This window comes from Haliaeetus albicilla, chromosome 20, assembly GCF_947461875.1.
Source record: "Haliaeetus albicilla chromosome 20, bHalAlb1.1, whole genome shotgun sequence".
Taxonomy (NCBI): Eukaryota; Metazoa; Chordata; class Aves; order Accipitriformes; family Accipitridae; genus Haliaeetus; species Haliaeetus albicilla.
The window spans coordinates 10041761-10060835 of NC_091502.1; the positions used below are offsets into that span (position 1 = coordinate 10041761).

The window sequence follows — 19075 nt, forward strand, 5'->3', positions numbered from 1 at the left end:
GGAGGTGCCGGCCCCCCGCGGGGAGGGGGCGCGGCCAGCGCGGCGCGGCGGGGCGATGGGGACCCGCGGGCTGCCGCTGCCGGCGCTGCTGCTGCTGCTGGGCGCCGCGTTGTCGCCGCTGCTGCGGCCGGCGGAGTCGGCGGACCCCGCGGACCCCATTAGCGCCGAGCGGAGCCTGGCGTGGGGCCCCGGGCTGGCCGCGGGGCTCACGCTGCCCGTGCGGTACTTCTACATCCAGGCGGTCAGCGCGGCCGGACGCAACTTCTCCCGCTCCCCGCCAGGTACCGTGCGTGTGCTCGGGGCGGGGGGCAGGGACTGCGATGTCCTGGGAGGAGCTGGTCGGAGCTGCCCGCCCCTTCCCTCTTCCCCTTTCATCCTTCCTCCCTCCCTTCCTCCCTCCCTCCCTTCCTTCCTCCCTCCCTTCCTCCCTCCCTCCCTTCCTTCCCTTCCTTCCCCCCTCCCTCCTTTCCTTCCCTTCCTTCCTCCCTCCCTTCTTCCCTCCCTCCCTTCCTCCCTTCCTTCCTGAGCGCTTGCTGTGCCGTTGCGGGTCCCTGGCTGCCCTCCGCCCCCTCCCGCCCCTCTCAGCATCCCGCCCGGTCCCGCATCGCCCGGGACACGCAGGTCCGGTGGTGAGCGGGGCACATGGTCAAACCCCTCCTTTTTTTCTGGTACGGCTGAGTTGCTTCCTTCCGCAGGGCTCTGCTTCTCACCCATAGCCTCGTCTAAACAGTAGGTAGTTTACAGCAACAAACCAGCAAGCTCAAAGTAAACCAGTGCTCCTGGAGCTAGTGGATGTAAAGAAATCCCAGTACCCTGCTCAAAAGTGCTAACGTAATTATCTGTAATGCTGCACACACCCCAGTTGCTTAAAATTTCTGTCTTGGTAAGCACGGCACTCTGGGGTCCGTTATCCTACTGCTGCTCCATTAAGGAGGAGTAATTTTCATCTCTTGTTTACTCAGCACAAGCACAAACCATCCCATGACACTTCTGCAGGTGGGAACTGGGGTTTCTTCCTGCAGTCCAGCAGTATGCTGCCTGTCGGCTGTTTTCTGCTGCAGGTTAATTCCATATGCTCTATATTAATAGTTCTAATATAGAATAAAAATAACTTCTGCATCATGGATTTCATAGTGAAGATAACCCTGAGATAGCCACCCACCGGAAATCCTGTTGCTAATTTATATAGGATATTTTGCTATTAGTTACTATTCATATAGATGGTACTGAGAAGATACCTCCCAAGTATGCACGGCCTCTTCATGTCTCATAGTTAGAAGGCTGCTGCTTGTGAAATTAAAGAACAGACATACAGGTTATGTCTTCAGTCTGACAGAACCCCAGATGCTTCAGGTCTGGACTTTCTCCAGCTGGTGTTGCAACTTGGTGCTGGATTGCAGCACGGTTTTGTAGTGGCACTGAAGAATGCAACTGCACGCTCACTGCCAGCGAAGCAGAGGCTGATTTCAGCTGTGCAGGGAGAGCCTTGGGTTCAAAAAACAGGTTGCTAAAGGTAAAAAGGTGTCAAGCTCAGCTGGATTCTCATGCTAGTATAAATCCTCCAAGAGAAACTGATAGGACGTGGGTACTGAGAACCTAGTTTTGATCTCAGTGTGTTCATGTATGTTACTATTTATATTAATAAATTCAGTGTCTTTGGAATGTTTCCAGGTCCTGATGCTATCTGGCATGGAGTGGTCTCCATGCATACCGTGACATTCTGTAGCCTCCAAACCAAGGCGGTGCATGCATGCTGCCGACAGGGAAGAGCTGTTGGCTCAGCCCGTGCTAACTGCTGAGCCATGCCAAGAATTATTTAGGAGAGTGCCAAGGATCCTTTAACAATTTAGCGGTACAGCTGGTCATATTCCAGTGCAGGAGTACTCTTTAATGTACTCATATAGACACAGGCTATAAATTTCAGTTCTCAAATGATTTTAAGTGTTCAAATTCTATTTGTAAAATGTCAGTAAGAATTGCAATTAATAATGTTTATTAAGGCACTGCTTTCCAATATAAACTGAATACATCTTAAAATATCCCTGCTGGGATAGCTAAATAAATCCGCATTATTACCTCCATTGCACAAACAAGAATACTGCGATCAGAGCAGGAGAGTTGTAGTTAAGGCTTCCTATTTGTAAAATTTTTCCAAATCTATTAAATCGTGTTTTGTGTGGATTAGAATTTCAGTCAAGTAGGTCAGTACTTACTGGTATCCAGTATGAAACTTATATAGGATAATTAGTGGCTTTTAAATCCAGATGAGTTTTCTGAGTGTCACGTCTAATCACCAGAATTAATGTGCACCGCTGCACATCACACAGTAATTTCGACCTACAGACTTCTAACTCTTTGGCTTGTCTTTTTAGGAAAGATGTCAAATGATGCGGAATTCACTCTTCTCCTAGAAAAATTATTCCAAAGATTAAAAAAATCACTGCTGAAAATATAGAACTTACTTTTAATATAAACTGCATAGATTTTTTCCTTTGGATACTTGGTTCACCTTATCCTTCTTTTCTGCTAGGTTTTCCCCTAGGTTTAACAACCGCCCACCATGTCTTTATGTATGATTGACCATGACAAAGTCAGCTGTTAACTGTTCTTCAGATGTTCTACATACTCTGCTAATGAATATTTTCAAGGCCTCCGAGGTATTCTTGCAGGTTTTACCAAATACTTTCAAAAAGAAGTGGCACAGTTCTTCAGCACTCATTTCAGTGTAGCTAAACAGGGTGCCTCTCAGTTACACTCACCTTCGTACCTGCAGCACTGCAGGACTTCCTGTCAGGTCTTTTGTTGACCACGATGCCTGGGCTTTTGTGATGGTCACACACAACTTCCTACCACGACCTATATTTCTTTGTTCCTGGATATATGCCCTCAAAGTATATGCTATTCAAAGGAGCCCATTGAACCTGTTTTGTTCAGCTGCCTTTTTATTGACCCTATTGATTTTGCAATTTCCATCTGTGAAAGTAACCAGCAATGATTTCAGTAAAACAGTTGAGGAAAAAAACCTTTTCTTCAGATCTTTTAATTTCTTGTCTGCATACATGTCAGAAATAGGGTGAGTGGAGTTTTTGTTCTTCTCTAACAATTTGCTTAAATCAATACGTTACCTTTTCTCTCTTTGCGTTCCTGTATTTCTTTCCTCATTCATCCATGCATGGAATACCTCTTTTACAAGCTGCACAAGAGAAAAAAAAATGCATAAAGCAAGTTTCAGCATTTGGACTTCTTAAAGTATCCCATTTTGACTGTGTCTGTATTTTAGTCTCTCTTCAGGAGTGGAAAATTAATTTGTACTTAAAATGCTGTCCCAGACAGGTTTTCAGGGTAACACAGAAGTGGTGTTACTAGTGGTGACGATTCAACAAGGACACATTTTTCCTTTATCATTTCTGTGGATTGAGAGAAACAGAAATGAGTGAAAGTACCATGGTAACCTTCCTCCAATTTAAAAAAAAAAAGAAATCAGCAAAAAGCTGTTATAATTAAATACTGCAGTAGTACTTAGAGGCCTTGGCCCCGTTAGGCAATGAATGTTGTAAATCATAAACAAAAATCCTATTTCCTCCAGTGAATAATTTGTACTTACATTAAGTATTCAGTCTCCCTTTTCGTCCCCCTCCTTTTCAGTGGGGTTGCCTTTTTCCAGAGAGGTTTGTTATCAGGTCACTCTTCCCTTATCAAATGCTTCCTGCATCTAAACTGCCACCAACTAAAACTAACATATCCTTTGGGTAGATCCAGAGTTCCTCATGTGTCTAGAGCAGCTAAGTACATAACCAGTGGGGAACAAAGACCTGCTTAGTTATTTCCTGTAGGTGAGGACAAGGAGATCAAATTAGTATTTGACTTGTGATTTCTCAATATTCACTCAATTTTATGATAGCTGAAAACTTTATTTTCTCTGGTAGGAAATCTCTATACCCAGTTAAAATGTTGTTTTATAAAATGGGTAGAAAGAGACAAAGACGTAATACCAACAAGAAAACTATTTTCTTTGTGATCCTACCTCATCACATGCTCTGGATTCAGAGGCTTCTTCATCCAAATAGTACTAGGTGATAGTCATAAGGAGAGGATACTTGGCTTAAGTTGGCTGCTTTTAAGCAAGTTGAAAAGGTGGTTGTGACTGGCAGTGACATTTAGAGGCAGAGATGTCCATTCCTTCGGGAGAGTCATTCATGGAATCAGTTGCCAAATTCAAAAGGGGGGGACTCACTCCTGTGTTAACACCTCTGGCAGTATTTAGTTGAATGAGGAACAGAAATTGTAACTCACCTTTGGAGAAATGCATCTTTCCTCTTACTTGGACTACATCTCCACACTGTCCTCATGTAGAAGAGCATTCACAAGGAAACCAACTCCCTGATGTTTTCTTCTCAAGCCTTTCAAGAGACTCACCACAGTCTTAAGTGTTTGTGCTGGCACTAGATTCAGAGTCTTCAGAGTCTCTGAAGTCTCTTCACTCTGGTGGAGTGAAAAGCAGATACTTTGGTCATAAAAATACGGATCATATGAGGAAATTAATAAAATGCTGTCCCAACTGTCTTAGACCTGCATACGTTGTCCTTCTCATTTAATAAAAATGTTCCCAAGTCTTAACCACAGAGGCTCAAGCATTTGCAGTGTCATCCTAGTTGGCATTATTCATTTTCTCTGTAATCCAAATCCAAGAGAAGTCTAATTCCATCAGAATCATTGTGAAAAATGAAAATTAAAATAGTCCTTTTCTTCTGAAGAGGAATTATTTCCCTGTTGCCTTCTCAGCTGCCTGTTATTCAAGAGTTGCCTCTCCTAGCTCAAGAATGGTCCATCCCTACCAGCAGGAAATCAGACAAAGACAGCAGGAGGCCTGTAAGGATGAACAAGGAGCTTCTGACTAAACAGAGCCAGAAGAAGGAAGCGTACAAGAGGTGGAAGCAGGGGCAGGTGACCCAGGAGGAATATAGAGATGCTGTCTGATTGGGCAGGGGTAGGGTTAGGAAAGCCAAAGCTGATCTGGAGTTGAATCTGGTGAGGGATGTGGAGGACAACAAGAAAGGATTCTACAAGTATTCCTCTAATTTCTATGCTCTTACTATCTTGCACATCTCTGCTAGTGACAGTAAGGTGCAAGATACTGAGGAGGCCTTTGGTTTAAAGGTCAATTTATGGCCTATGATCATACAGCCATTCTTACATTATCATTTTAATTCTACTTTATGCCATCTTGAAAGGTAATCAGTAGCTAGATGTCAAAAATACATGAAGGGGGCAAAACTATACTTTTCTACCTCTTTGATGATGATGACTCCGATTGCAGATATATCAAAGCAAGCTGAGGAGCTCCCAAACTGGGAGCCAATCTGAATCAATTCTACTCACATAGATCCAAGCTGTGACAGTCTTAGATCTAACCCAATATACCATTCATAGAAATTGTTCTGGAGTTTAAGTCTATTAGCATTGCTTGAGCTATACTTAACAGTTGACCAAGGAAATGTCACACTGCGTAACTGTACTGCTAAAGTATCTTCAGCCTACGGCCTAAGCAAGCAGGGAGGTGTCCACTCATTGTTCTTCTGAAAATGAAGTACCACATATCTGGAGCAACCTCAATATTCCTCTACTTCTCAGAAGTCAGAAGTGCACTTCTGGAAATCATTCTGGACAGAAACTTAATCAAATGAGGGCTTCCCACAATAGATCTGCTAGCTACTGAAGACAATGTTCTGCATTTTTTAGTTGGTGGGAGTGATGCTTGCCACAGTGGCATTCCAAGAAGGAATGAATGCTTGCTTCATTTTATTTCTTCAATATGTTGTCAAATGAAGGTATTCTGACTTGGTTCTTGGCATCTTTAGCTGGCATGGACTTTGAATAGTAAGAAAACTGAGGGATGATTACAAATAATCCACATTTTATATTCTTACATTGGAACACAAAGCAGAAGAGGGGGTGTGTTCAGCCATGAGAGATTCTTCTGCTCACAGACACTGACCATATGCTTATTGATTGAGGGATCAACTCTGACAACAGTACCTGGAAGAATCCCAGTTACTCAGGGTAACTATTCTCTCTGTGAAAAGGCATGACATGTCAGGAAATACACATCTGAAATCATAAGGCTTCTGCCTAATTTAATCTGGAGACTCTTGCACAGTAGTTGATTTGAATCCACTTTCAAGATCCAGTGCTATAAGGAAGATGCGATTGATCATTAAACAACTGTGGTACTTACCATATCGGTGCATTTATTTGTGGATGCAAAGTATGTTAAAATATGGATTGTATAGAATTAACTGTAACATCTCAATCATGTAGTGCTGTTGGGACACATTTGAATTTTAGTAACATCTTGATTTTATCTGGATTTTTTCAGTTTCCTTTCTTTCTGTATACTACTTTGTGCTAACATTCGTTACATTTGTTTGGTTTGCAATGCTTAGACTATTAACATTTTGTGAATAATCTGTCCCTCTCTTTTTTGAAGAATAAAGTTGAAGATGACCATTTGTGACAGAAATAAGGGAATATAACAGATTTACGTTTATGCATACTCGTCTTGTCCACAAAATATTCTACACCCAGTTAAAAAGTCACTGTGCATTAATGATGAAACGCTGGTGATCTTTAAGCACAGGTCAGACAGATGTCCAGGAAACATCTCTACTATCCTTCTCTTATCCCTGCTTTTCAGTAGATGGGACTTTAAATTTGCAGTCAGCTGCAGCCCAAAGGTGAACAATCTGTATCTGACTCCTGCATGCTGCAACTGCCTTTCCACCAGCTGGCAATTATTCTCTTCTGTTACTTTAACTTGGTTTCCTATCTTTCTTACTCTAGAGGAAAAGATTGTTTCTCAGAGCACTAACTTGAAAACTTAGTATTAAACCTAATCATTGCTTCAAAATACCGTTAGCCTTTCCTTCTATCCTGTAAGCATTATTTAACTCTTTATCTCCATCTACAGGTTTTCCATTTATTAGGTACGTGATGATCAAGAAGATTTGGTAGGATGACCTTCCATCACTGGAAATTACTTTTAGCAGCTTGGTATAATAAAAAAATTTATAGTGCAAAGTTAAATTAAATTCCATGGACTTAATCCAGTAGAGTTTGCTCTCACTTTTATTTCATATATGTGATTCTAATTGCTTAAAGTGGTTTTATCTGGTTTTATTTTCCTCCTTTCAGGAAGAACACACTTTAAAGTGGTAATTAAAGCACTTTCTCCAAAAGAAGTCACCAGAATTTACACCCCTCTCCCTTTGGATAGAAATGATGGTACATTTCTTATGCGGTATCGGATGTATGGGAGCGTCAGAAAAGGGTTAAAAATTGAGATACTTTATGGTGATCAGCATGTAGCTCAATCTCCTTATATTTTGAAAGGTAAGGGTATTTTTTTCATTTAATGTAATGTATGATGGTAGCTATAGAAATGCTAGGGACTAATATACTGCTAGAGGAAGAGGTGGGAAATTAGAGGTTTGTTTGCCCTTGTTCATGTAGTCTTCTCGCAAACGTTCTCCTTATATAGAGAAGTAAGCAGTGACAATCTCTATACATTGCCAAGTTACAGGACCTAGATGCATAAGCATATAGATTATGTCCTCTGACATTTAGGTGATGTGTCCGGACAGCCCCTCTTCCCTCATGCATACAGAAATGCATCTCTTCATATTTGGTAGGGAATAAGAGAGTAATGCTTGTATTTTTACGGTTTTCAAGCACATATTCACTTAAACGTTGTGTTATTTTTATCTAAAGTAGAAAATATTATCTGCAAAAGCAAGGATTTTGTGTTGTTCCCAACACTTTATAATTAAAATGTCTGCAATTTCTAAAAAGTGTGATCCTTCATAACAACAAAGACAATATTTCTTTAACCAGATAATATTTAACTTTCTTCCATTAGCCCAGTTTAATTCAGTGCAGGTCTATACTGTGGAAGAACTACTTAAAAGCGGGGAAAACAAGGCAAATCATTCTGTCATTCCACATCTGCTTCTTTAACTTCCTTCTCTTGCTCTCAGATGGACAGATGTTTAGCAAAGAAAAAGATAATATAAAGTTACTTCTCTGGAGAGTCTTGTTTTATTTTACCACTACTTCTAACCAGAATTTCGCCATGTTTTTTTAAAATAAAATTTCCTAAATACAAACTTAAAAATGTCTTCAAACTGAAAGGAAACTGTCCTGAGTCCTCAAGGTAGAATAACAGAATTGTAGAATGGTTTGGGTTGGAAAGCACCTTAAAGATCATCTAGTTCCAACACCCCTGCCACGGGCAGGGACACCTTCCACTAGACCAGGTTGCTCAAAGCCCCATCCAACCTGGCCTTGAACAATTCCAGGGATGGGGCATCCACAGCTTCTCTGGGCAATGTGTTCCAATGTCTCACCACCCTCACAGTAAAGAATTTCTTCCTTACATCTAGTCTAAATCTACCCTCTTTCAGTTTCAAGCCATTACCCCTTGTCCTATCACTACATGCCCTTGTGAAATGTCCCTCTCTGACTTTCTCATAGGCCCCCTTAGGTACTGGAAGGCTGCTATAAGGTCTTCCCAGAGCCTTCTCTTCTCCAGGCTGAACAACCCCAACTCTCTCAGCCTGTCTTCATAGGAGAGGTGCCCCAGCCCTCTGATTGTCTTCATGGCCCTCCTCTGGACTCGCCTCAACAGGTCCATGTCCTTCTTAGGATGGGGCCCCAGAGCTGAATGCAGTACTGCAGGTGGGGTCTCATGAGAGCAGAGTAGAGGGTGAGAATCACCTTCCTTGACCCACTTCTTTTGATGCAGCCCAGGATACAGTTGGCTTTCTGGGCTGCAAGTGCACATTGCCGGGTCATGTTGAGCTTCTTGTCAACCAACACCGCCAAGTCCTTCTCCTCAGGGCTGCTCTCAATCCGGATACTCATCGCCCAGCCTGTATTTGTGCTTGAGATTGCCCTGACCCATGTGCAGAACCTTGCACTTGGCCTTGTTGAACTTCATGAGGTTTGCGCAGGCCCACCTCTCAAGCCTGTCCAGGTCCCTCTGGATGGCATCTCTTCCCTCCAGCCTGTTGACCGCAGCACACAGCTTGGTGTCATCGACAAACTTGCTGAGGGTGCACTCAATTCCACTGTCATGTCGCCGACAAAGATGTTAAACAACGCCGGTCCCAATACGGACCCCTGAGGAACACCACTCGTCACTGCTCTCCACTCTGACATGGAGCTGTTGATCACAACTCTTTGAGTGTGACCATCCAGCAAATTCCTTATCCACCAAGTGGTCCATTCATCAAATCCATGTCTCTCCAATTTAGAGACAAGGATGTTGTGCGGGACGGTGTCAAATGCTTTGCACAATTCCAGGTAGATGATGTCAGTTGCTCCTCCCTTATCTACCAATGCTGTTACCCTGTTGTAGAAGGCCACCAAACTTGTCAGGCATGATTTGCCCTTAGCAAAGCCGTGTTGGCTGTCACCAATCACCTCCTTATTTTCCATGTGCCTTAGTATAGTTTTCAGGAGGATCTGCTCCATGATCTTGCTGGGCACAGAAATGAGACTGACTGGCCTGTAATTCCCCAGGTCTTCCTTTTTTCCCTTTTTAAAAATGGGTGTTATGTTTCCCCTTTTCCAGTCAGTGAGAACTTCCCTGGAGCGCCGTGACTTCTCAAATATGGTGGATAGTGGCTTAGCCACTTCATCTGCCAGTTCTCTCAGGACCCACGGATGCATCTCATCAGGTCCCATGGACTTGTGCACCTTCAGGTTGGTTCCTTAGGTGGTCTTGAACCTGATTTTTTCTCCTATGGTGGGCAGTTCTTCATTCTCCCAGTCCCTGCTTTTTCCTTCTGTGACTTGGGCAGTGTGGCTGGAGCACTTGCTGGTGAAGACTGAGGCAAAAAAGTCATTGAGTACCTCAGCCTTCTCCATATCCTGGATAACCAGGTCTTCCATTTCCTTCCAGAGAAGGCCCACATTTTCCATAGTCTTTCTTTTATCACTGATGTACCTATAGAAGCTTTTCTTGTTGCCCTTAATGTCCCTGGCCAGATTTAATTCTATCAGGACTTTGGCTTCCCTGTACCTGATCCCTGGCTACTCAGACAAATTCTCTGTATTCCTCCCAGGCTATCTGTCCTCGCTTCCACCCTCTGTAGGCTTCCTTTTTCTGTTTGAGTTTGTCTAGGAGCTCCTTGTTCATCTATGCAGGCCTCCTGGTGTTTTTGCCTGACTTCCTCTTTGTTGGGATGTATCGCTCCTGAGCTTGGAGGAGGTGATCCTTGAATATTAACCAGCTTTCTTGGGCCCCTCTTCCCTCCAGGGCTTTATCCTGTGGTACTCTACCAAGCAGATCCCTGAAGAGGCCAAAGTCTGCTCTCCTGAAGTCCAGGGTGGTGAGCTTGCTGCCCAAAGGATCTTGAACTCCACCCTTTCATGGTCACTGCAGCCAAGGCTGCCCTTGAGGTTCACATTCCCAACCAGCCCCTCCTTATTGGTGAGAACATGTTCCAGCATAGCACTTCTCCTTATTGGCTCCTCCATCACTTTGGGAAGGAAGTTATCATGAATGCATTCCAGGAACCTCCTGGATTGCTTATGTATTGTCTCTCCAACAGATATCAGGGTGGGTGAAGTCCCCCATGAGGACCAGGGCTTGTGAACGTGACGCTGCTCCTGTTTATAGACGGCCTCATCCACTTGGTCTTCCTGGTCGGGTGGCCTGTAGCAGACCCCCACTATAATGTCACCTGTCCCTGCCCTCCCTTTAATTCTGACCCATAAGCTCTCGGTCAGGTCCTCATCCATCCCCAGGCAGAGCTCCATGCATGTCAGCTGGTCATTGACATAGAGGGCAACACCCCCTCCTCATCTCCCCTGCCTGTCCTTGGTAGTATGCCTTCTTTTTGCTGTTGCACATCTGCCAGCAGCCATGAAACTATGACACAGGACAGAACCTGTTTTGATTAGAAGTCCATGAAATAAGGGCTTTTTTTCATGCTCTGTGAGGCTCTTGCTTATACCTAAGCTCTCTGCTTGAAAAGGACAGAAAGAATAGTTGATTATACATAAAACACCTTATGGCAGAGATAAAGACTACTGTTTCAAAGTTCTGAATTATTAGGCTAAAATTGGAACTGTAATACCTGAGCTTTGGTAGTTATGGACAGTTAGAACAATTCTGAATGCCCTATGTGGTTGGCAGGTAGCACAATAATGGAGCTTCATTTTGCAGATGAATAACAAAAAATGGAGTATTTTGATTTCTGAAAAGAGAAGAATGTTGCTGTTTTCTCAATTACACTGCTAAACCCCAGAAATGTTATAGGGAGGATGATTTCCCAGGAAAACTTTAAAAATTAAACTTGGAATAAAAAATGTCACGCCACTGTCATGTCTACATTTATATGCCCATGTGTTTGGGGAATGATGATTGATGTAGAATCACAAATATAGACTCTCAGTGCTTTGTTTGCTACAGGACCAGTTTATCATGAATATTGTGATTGTCCTGAAGAAGACCCTGAGATCTGGCAGAACGTTATGTCTTGTCCATCCCAAGAACCTCAGATTACAAAGGACTTTATTTCTTTTCCCACCATTGACCTTCAGCAAATGCTTAAGGAAATACCAACAAAGTTCAGTCAAACAAGAGGTGCTATTGTTCATTACACTATTCTCAATAATCACATCTACCGTCGCTCCTTAGGGAAGTATACAGACTTCAAAATGTTCTCCGATGAAATGTTCCTGTCACTGGCAAGAAAGGTATCGATTTTGATCATTTAAGACTATTAAGCCACATTCTAATATGGCAATACTGCATTTGTTGTTGTATCTTCAGATTTGTAATTCCTGAAGATTTAACTTTTGTTTCTTCATCAAGATGACAGCATATCTTAGAGATAATGTGTGGGGGCTGAGCTTGACAGTAGTGAGATTGCTAGGAAAGCTGCAGGGACTAAGGCCTGACTCTGTGAGCGTTTTCCTGTGCATGTTCGTTTCATACTTGCTTGTAGGGCAGAAACTTGAAATTCATACCTTAAGCTCAGCTAAATCTGTTAACTATCTAGTAGGTTTATTGATTCTGCATGACATAAGAGAACTGAGGAATATATGTAAGAGTGACAAACAGCTTCTGTCTTTGTGTTATTATCCTTTCCTGGGTATACATTTAGGTTCATCTTCCTGACGTGGAGTTTTATCTTAATGTTGGAGATTGGCCAGTTGAGTATCGGAAAGCTAATGATACACCTGGTCCTATACCTGTCATTTCATGGTGTGGCTCTGCAGATTCAAAAGATATAGTCCTTCCAACGTATGATGTAACTCACTCAACTCTTGAAACCCTACGTGGAGTCACAAATGATCTCCTTTCTATTCAAGGAAATACAGGTAAATTCAAGAGCGTGAATTTTAAAAAAGGATTTGTAAATTCCATCAAAGAAGCAAGTTGCATTCAAATAATGTGTTAGTCTTCAGTTCACAAGTGCCTTAGGAGGTCTCTTAATACAAGCAGGTTAGTCTTTACAGGTTGTAAACACTTTCAACACTGCTACTAAGCAGGTGTTTAATACGGATTTAGAGCCAAAATTTAAGAAGTCCAGTTTGCAACAGTGGTGAATTTTAACTTAAAGGTATCCAGAAGATAGCTACCGTGACCTGTCAAAAGAAAATGAAATATAATTAAAAGGCCTTTCTCCTCAGTGAAGGACTTGAATTTGTTCCTTCTAATCAAATAGTAATTCTTTTCCTGACAGTGATGTGGCCCAATGTTTTGTTTACATAAAAATGAATTTGAATTCTGAAATAAATAAACTAGTACTATGCTGCAGCCTCTTTCAAATAAGAAAATACTGTCTGTATAAAAAAAATACCTCAGAGTGGGATCTTCTGAATTGTTTTTCTAGCTTGGAAGAAAGAGTCAGTTTTACTGACAGGTGTCTTCCTCCCCGCCCAGGAAATTCATGAATACTTAGGGATCAGACAAATGCCATGAACAATACCTAAGGAGTAAAACTTGAGTGAGGAGGTATTTCTTTTTATTTGATTAGTTCACAGTTTCTCTTTTCTTTATTAGTTTTTAAATGAAGTATTTTATTATCAGTTTGAAGCACTCCATGTTACTGATTTAGTACAGCTGCTTTTCCAATTAGGAGATGGTAAGAGCCTACTCCACTTTAGTAGGTCCTTTAAGGAAATTTCCAGCAGAAGGATGAGGAAGGACGTATTTAATGTCTTTAAAAGCAGGCAGGAAGCAGAGATGAAGTCTTTCAGGCTCTTGCTAAGTATCCTGAGGACACAGTATAGCCATTTTTTTTTCCTCTTTAAGTCATCAATAAGTGATGGAACTAACTAAATTGCTGGGTAACAGAAGTGGGTTTTACTAAAGAAATTTTGGTTATTTTGGCAGGCTTTATGGATGGAGAATTACTTTAATTATTAGTATTTTACTTACGTAATTTGATTATAATCCTTTATTTAGCTTTCAAGATAATTCAAGTTATTAAAATATAAAATTGTTGAGTGGAAAAGCAATTCTGTGATTTTCCTTTTATAAGTGGCTCAGTTTCTCATCCCAAAATTCAAGCCAGAGCTGGGAGTTTAAACCCTGTGATTAATAAGTGATTATGGATTCACTACAAGAAACCATGCCTGTTTTACCATGTCTCTGATTGTAATGCCACTGTCATAGCAAGTTTCATATTTGCACTAAACATACCATGAACATTTCCTTACTGCTTGCTTTCACCTTGTCACTCAATGCTCATAGGCCCATTCTGGGAAAACAAAACTGAGCGAGCTTTATTTAGAGGTCGAGACAGCCGAGAAGAACGTCTCCATCTTGTCAAGTTATCCAAGGAAAATCCAGAACTACTAGATGCTGGAATAACAGGATATTTCTTCTTCAGAGAAAAAGAAAAAGAGCTGGGAAAGGTTCAGCTGATGGGCTTCTTTGACTTCTTTAAGGTAGCAAGCAAATTACAGTCTTGGATTAATTTTGCTGTCAAGTTCTTACTAACTGAAAAGACAAGGCTTACTTTTGCCAATTCCATTCAGTAAACAAAACAGTTATGCTACACTGGGAACACTGGTCCGTGCAGGGTAGACAGATCACCTCTAATCAAAGTCATAATGTGACACACTTCTAAAGAAAGCCACTATATTTTTTTGTGGAGTCCCTTAGAGACAGTTCTTGGAGATTATTTTTTTTTTAAATATATTGAGAAATTCAATTTCTCACCATCACAGTTTCTTTTATTTGGGTAAATATGAAAACAATGGACACAATTTATGTCCATTGCACATATGTTATAGATGTCAGAAAGAGTCCTTGTAGTAACAAGTTAGAAAATAGATGGAAGTTTTTGTTGCACTTGAACACACAAATTCCACTGCAACAGAGGTATAAAAAGTAAAGGGGACAGAGTCCTGTAAAAAGCAATTATAAGATATGGCAATTGAAGTTCTGTTCCAGTGATTAATATATCAGAAATGCTGTAACAGCCAAGAGCATCTGTCAGAGCAGTACATTCATGGTTACTTTTAGTATAATGTTTCAGATTATTTTATATAATAATACATGTTTCAGATTATTCTACATAATAATATAATTTTAAGTCAGAATAAATTTCCTTTTTTTGAATTTAAGTATAGATTAGTTTTATTTCCTTCCCAGCTGTACCTCTTGCTCTGTCCCAGGATACTTTAATAGAATACCCATCAGGCAGTTCATGTTACACAAAGGTTCTTGACTGTCAATCTTGGGTTGAAAACAAATCTTTTTTCCATTATGTTATCCAGAATACCATGAAACTATACCTACTTAACACTAAAAGAGGTTTGAAGATGAGAATTAATAAACACAATTACATCTTGCCTGTGAGAATAATCTTTTAAACAGTCAGTGTTCCTATTCCGATTCAAAACCTTTCACCTTTTTTTCCTCTATCTTCATGTTGTAGTACAAATACCAAGTGAATGTAGATGGGACCGTAGCAGCTTACAGATTTCCATACCTCTTGCTGGGTGACAGCCTAGTATTGAAGCAAGACTCCCAGTACTATGAACACTTTTATATTGGATTAAAACCTTGGAAACATTATGTTCCAGTTAAGAGAAACTTAGAGGACTTGATAGAGAAAATAAAATGGGCTAAGGTAAGATCCATTACTAATTCAAGTTCAAAGTGATAAACAAGCATGTAAATAATTTATCTTAATACTCTCTGCTTTTTGTGTTTCCACATATTTTGCATGAACTCTGTTGAGATCCTGGGATAAAGGAAGTCCATTTTATTGTTAGTATGAGATGGGAAGGCCTTAATTCAAGTAACCATTTCTATTCAGGGAAGTACTTAAGAATTCATTTTAAGTATGTGCAGAAGTGTTTCGTGAGTCAAAGCCTTAGTATACTGACTGTTGTGGTTTAAGCCCAGCCAGCAGCTAAGCACCACGCAGCTACTCACTCACTTCCCCCCCACCCAGTGGGATGGGGGAGAGAATTGGAAAAAAAAAAAAGTAATACTTGTGGGTTGAGGTAAGAACAGTTTAACAGAATGAAAAGGAAGAAAGTAATAATGATAATAACAATAATAAAATGACAATAACAATAATAATAAAAGAATTGGAATATACAAAACAAGTGATGCACAATGCAATTGCTCACTACTCGCAGACCAATGCCCAGTTGGTTCCCAAGCAGCGATCCACACCCCCAGGCCAACTCACCCCAGTTTATATACTGGGCATGACATCACATGGTATGGAATATTCCTTTGGCCAGTTTGGGTCAGATGTCCTGGCTGTGTCCCCTCCCAACTTCTTGTGCCCCTCCAGCCTTCTTGCTGGCTGGGCATGAGAAGCTGAAAAATCCTTGACTTAGTATAAACACCACTTAGCAACAACTGAAAACATCAGTGTGTTAGTTAGCAACATTATTCTCATACTAAATCCAAAACATAACACTATACCAGCTACTAGAAAGAAAATTAATTCTATCCCAGCCAAAACCAGGACAGTGACTAATGCAGGTAATTTTCAAAGAAATGGCCAGAATCCTAGATAGTACTTAATTGATTCTATCACTTTTTTTAGGTCATGACTAGAACAGAAGTCCTTGCATATTCTGTTTCAATGTACAAAAAAATCACTGCTCTGTAATACGCTCAGAATGAGAGGCTGGGATTCTGTAACAAAACAAACCAATATAATTGTGTGATTGAAAACACTATTTGTGCTTTAAGTTTAGCTATTAGGTTAGAAAACATAGGAAAAGTTTCTGTTCTGAGAGTACTGTAGTTCTTCATAAAGAGTCAGATGAGAATACTAAAAGCTTTGAAATATAGACCTAAAAAACCTGAGAGTCAGTACATGAATTCAAGCAGAGTTATTTTGAAAAGGAAGACATTGAATTGCATTGCATAGGAGAGGACAACAACTGTGGCTTTGTCTTCTGTAAAACTAGGTATGTCTGTGAGATGTCAGACCTGATTTTGAAGAGGCTTGTGGCTTGTATAAAACAGTAGAGCAGTAATCAACTGAGTTTTCAAAATTGTACAATTATCCATAAAAGTTGTTATTGATAGCTCTAAGGTACCAGTTGTGACCATAAAACCAATCCAGTATTTTAAAAAATCTGCCATTTAAAGTGTGCCTTTGCAGTCTACTGGTAATTGCACATACAGTTACAGATTTGAATAGCCCCTTTAATAAAAGTTCTAATGCCAGCCAGGCTTTGAGTAACTCACTGATTGCTCTATTATTCATTCGTTTCGTCTCAATTTTCCAGGAAAATGATGAAGCAGCAAGAAAAATTGCTAAAGAAGGACAATTAATGGCAAGAGAATTGCTTCAGCCTCACAGGCTTTACTGCTACTATTATAAAGTGCTCCAGGTTAGTACAGTAGATCACTTTTTATTGCTTTACCCCAACTGCTACTGCTACCAATGCTACAAATTTCATATTCAGTCCTTACTTATATCAATAGCAGACACGGTTGATATTATTCACAGGGGATCAGTGTGAAGAGCTTTGCTGAAACTTGCTTCATCATTAAAGAGGCAACCTGACATTGTAGTTGTTTTACAGAATCAGAGATTTTTTTTTTTTTTTGCCTCCATCCCCACAGTCAGACCTGTTTTCAGTGTTGCTTGGTATGTGGTTTCTAACAGACGTAGGTGATAATCTGTACACAGCTTTCTTCCTTTTTCCCTTCATTCTTATCCCCTCATGAGCTACTTCGCTGTATTACAAAACAATGAATACATGGAAAAGAAATTCTGGAAGTATGGCTAGTAGAGTAGGCAGGGGTGAAGCAGGCCAAACAGTCATTGCTTCCCTAGGAGATGCAGATCTCTAGTGAAAGAAGTTTCTGTTCTCTGTAAGTACTCATTTCTTTTTCCTGTTTTGCTGTGCAGAGTTAGATCTCAGCCTCAGCAGCCACAGGCTGACACAAAGTTTGGAACTCCTCAGTGCACAAAAAGGACAGCATTATCTGCTTAAAGTGGTTAGAGGCACAAATAAGGACAATATTCAAATCACCATTAATAATAGGACAGGGGAAAACATTAAAGGAGGTTTTCAGAGGCAATGTAGCCTATTAGTAGGTGTGTTATAAAGACACCTTGTAAACAGGTTGTAAACAATTACATGAGCCTGGATAAAGGCAAGCTTTTGAGTGGAAGGGAGGAGGAAAATTCTGTTTCACGAATTATATGTTGGTGCTTATAGCATTCTTAAATGTTGTTTACATATTTCAGAAATACGCCAAACGCCAAGCCAGCAAACCTGAAATACGGGATGGAATGGAACTTGTACCTCAGCCTGATGACAGAGACTCAGTATGCAGTTGCCACAGGAAAAAGCCTTTAAGGGAAGATCTATAACTGTACCGGATGGAGAAAATCACCCACTTACAATGCAAGAATTTAAATGGGAATTAAGCTGTGAAATCTAAGACACTTATGCACTAGCAAACTCTTAGTTATGTATTCTTCCTGTATTTACATAGCCTTTTTCACACTGACTCTGATCTACAATGTTGGTTCCCACAATTTTGTCTCCATGACCACCACCAGACAGATACTGAGCCTGTAATGGGGAGCGTCTAGGGGATTTGTTTGATGTACTGCATCATCAGGAAGAAGAGCGCAGTACTGCTCATGTTCCAGCTGGGATCTAGTTATCCAAGTTTTATGAGGAACCAGTCATCCACAAAAGATCTTCCATGAGTCAGTGCAAGTTATTCTAATGGAGCATTTGCAACATACTAAAACAGTGTTATGATTTCTTCATAAAGTTTACCTCTGTGTTAGACTGTTCCTTGTATACAAAACAATTTTCTAACTAGACAAAGAAAATGAATAATTGAGATTTACAGATATCAAATCTGGTGTTGCTTTGAGATTATTTTTTGGTCTACGGTAGATAACAGAATAGAGAACATGATAAAATATTTATCAATTTCAGAGGAAAATGGAGAGGAGGACGAGAGAGCAGAATAATATTTTTATAAGCACCATGGTTGTGAATCACCAAAATTAGATGCTGCATTAAAGCAGACTGTGTAGCTATCACAGTCGCAGTGCTTTGAGTGCCAAGACTCTGAAGATCTGTTCCCTGCCAATGACCATGTCTGGGAATATAGGCACAGATCCACAAAAGGACTTAGAACTTCAGGAAAGGCCAGCTGATATACTGGTGTCTTAGTTCAACAACACAATCTACAGTATTCTAGGCTACCTGAGTATTCACACACCTGAAATTTGTTAGTAGAGTTTTAGACCGCCTACATTTAGCTTCTCTATAGAGCTAAGGATACCACCATCTTTTTCACTTGGGTTCATGAACTACTTTTTTCCTGTGCTTTAGTCCCCAAAGGGATCTTAGCCATTTTCTGAATGTAGGTCATATCTAACCTTATAGTGAGATCAGACAGCAGATTCTTCATTCTTTTGGTTCAAACATGACAGAAAAACCTATGCTGTGCTTTCTGTGTAATAGTCTAGGGGTTAGAGACCATGCTAAGCAATTGGGAAGCCAATTGTCCTCCTTGGTTTGATTCAAAGCCATTTTTCCA

The 19075-nt window shown here is 40.8% G+C and overlaps 1 protein-coding gene across 1 annotated transcript; it reads left to right on the forward strand.

Moving 5' to 3' along the window:
• The first annotated feature begins 38 nt into the window (after positions 1-38).
• On the forward strand, positions 39-18384 carry POGLUT3 (protein O-glucosyltransferase 3). Its single transcript, XM_069808239.1, has 8 exons — positions 39-281; positions 7192-7389; positions 11477-11763; positions 12174-12390; positions 13769-13965; positions 14961-15155; positions 16786-16890; positions 17757-18384. The coding sequence occupies exons 1-8, from the start codon at positions 56-58 to the stop codon at positions 17880-17882; spliced, it is 1551 nt and encodes a 516-aa protein (XP_069664340.1). The 5' UTR covers positions 39-55; the 3' UTR covers positions 17883-18384.
• The last annotated feature ends 691 nt before the right edge of the window (positions 18385-19075 follow it).

Bases quoted from the DNA above. Each gene is read 5' to 3' on its own strand.
- POGLUT3 (XM_069808239.1), top strand. From the start codon at position 56: ATGGGGACCCGCGGGCTGCCGCTGCCGGCGCTGCTGCTGCTGCTGGGC. The intron at 15,156-16,785 runs GTAAGATCCATT...TCAATTTTCCAG, and splicing joins AGAAAATAAAATGGGCTAAG to GAAAATGATGAAGCAGCAAG. The intron at 16,891-17,756 runs GTTAGTACAGTA...TACATATTTCAG, and splicing joins ACTATTATAAAGTGCTCCAG to AAATACGCCAAACGCCAAGC.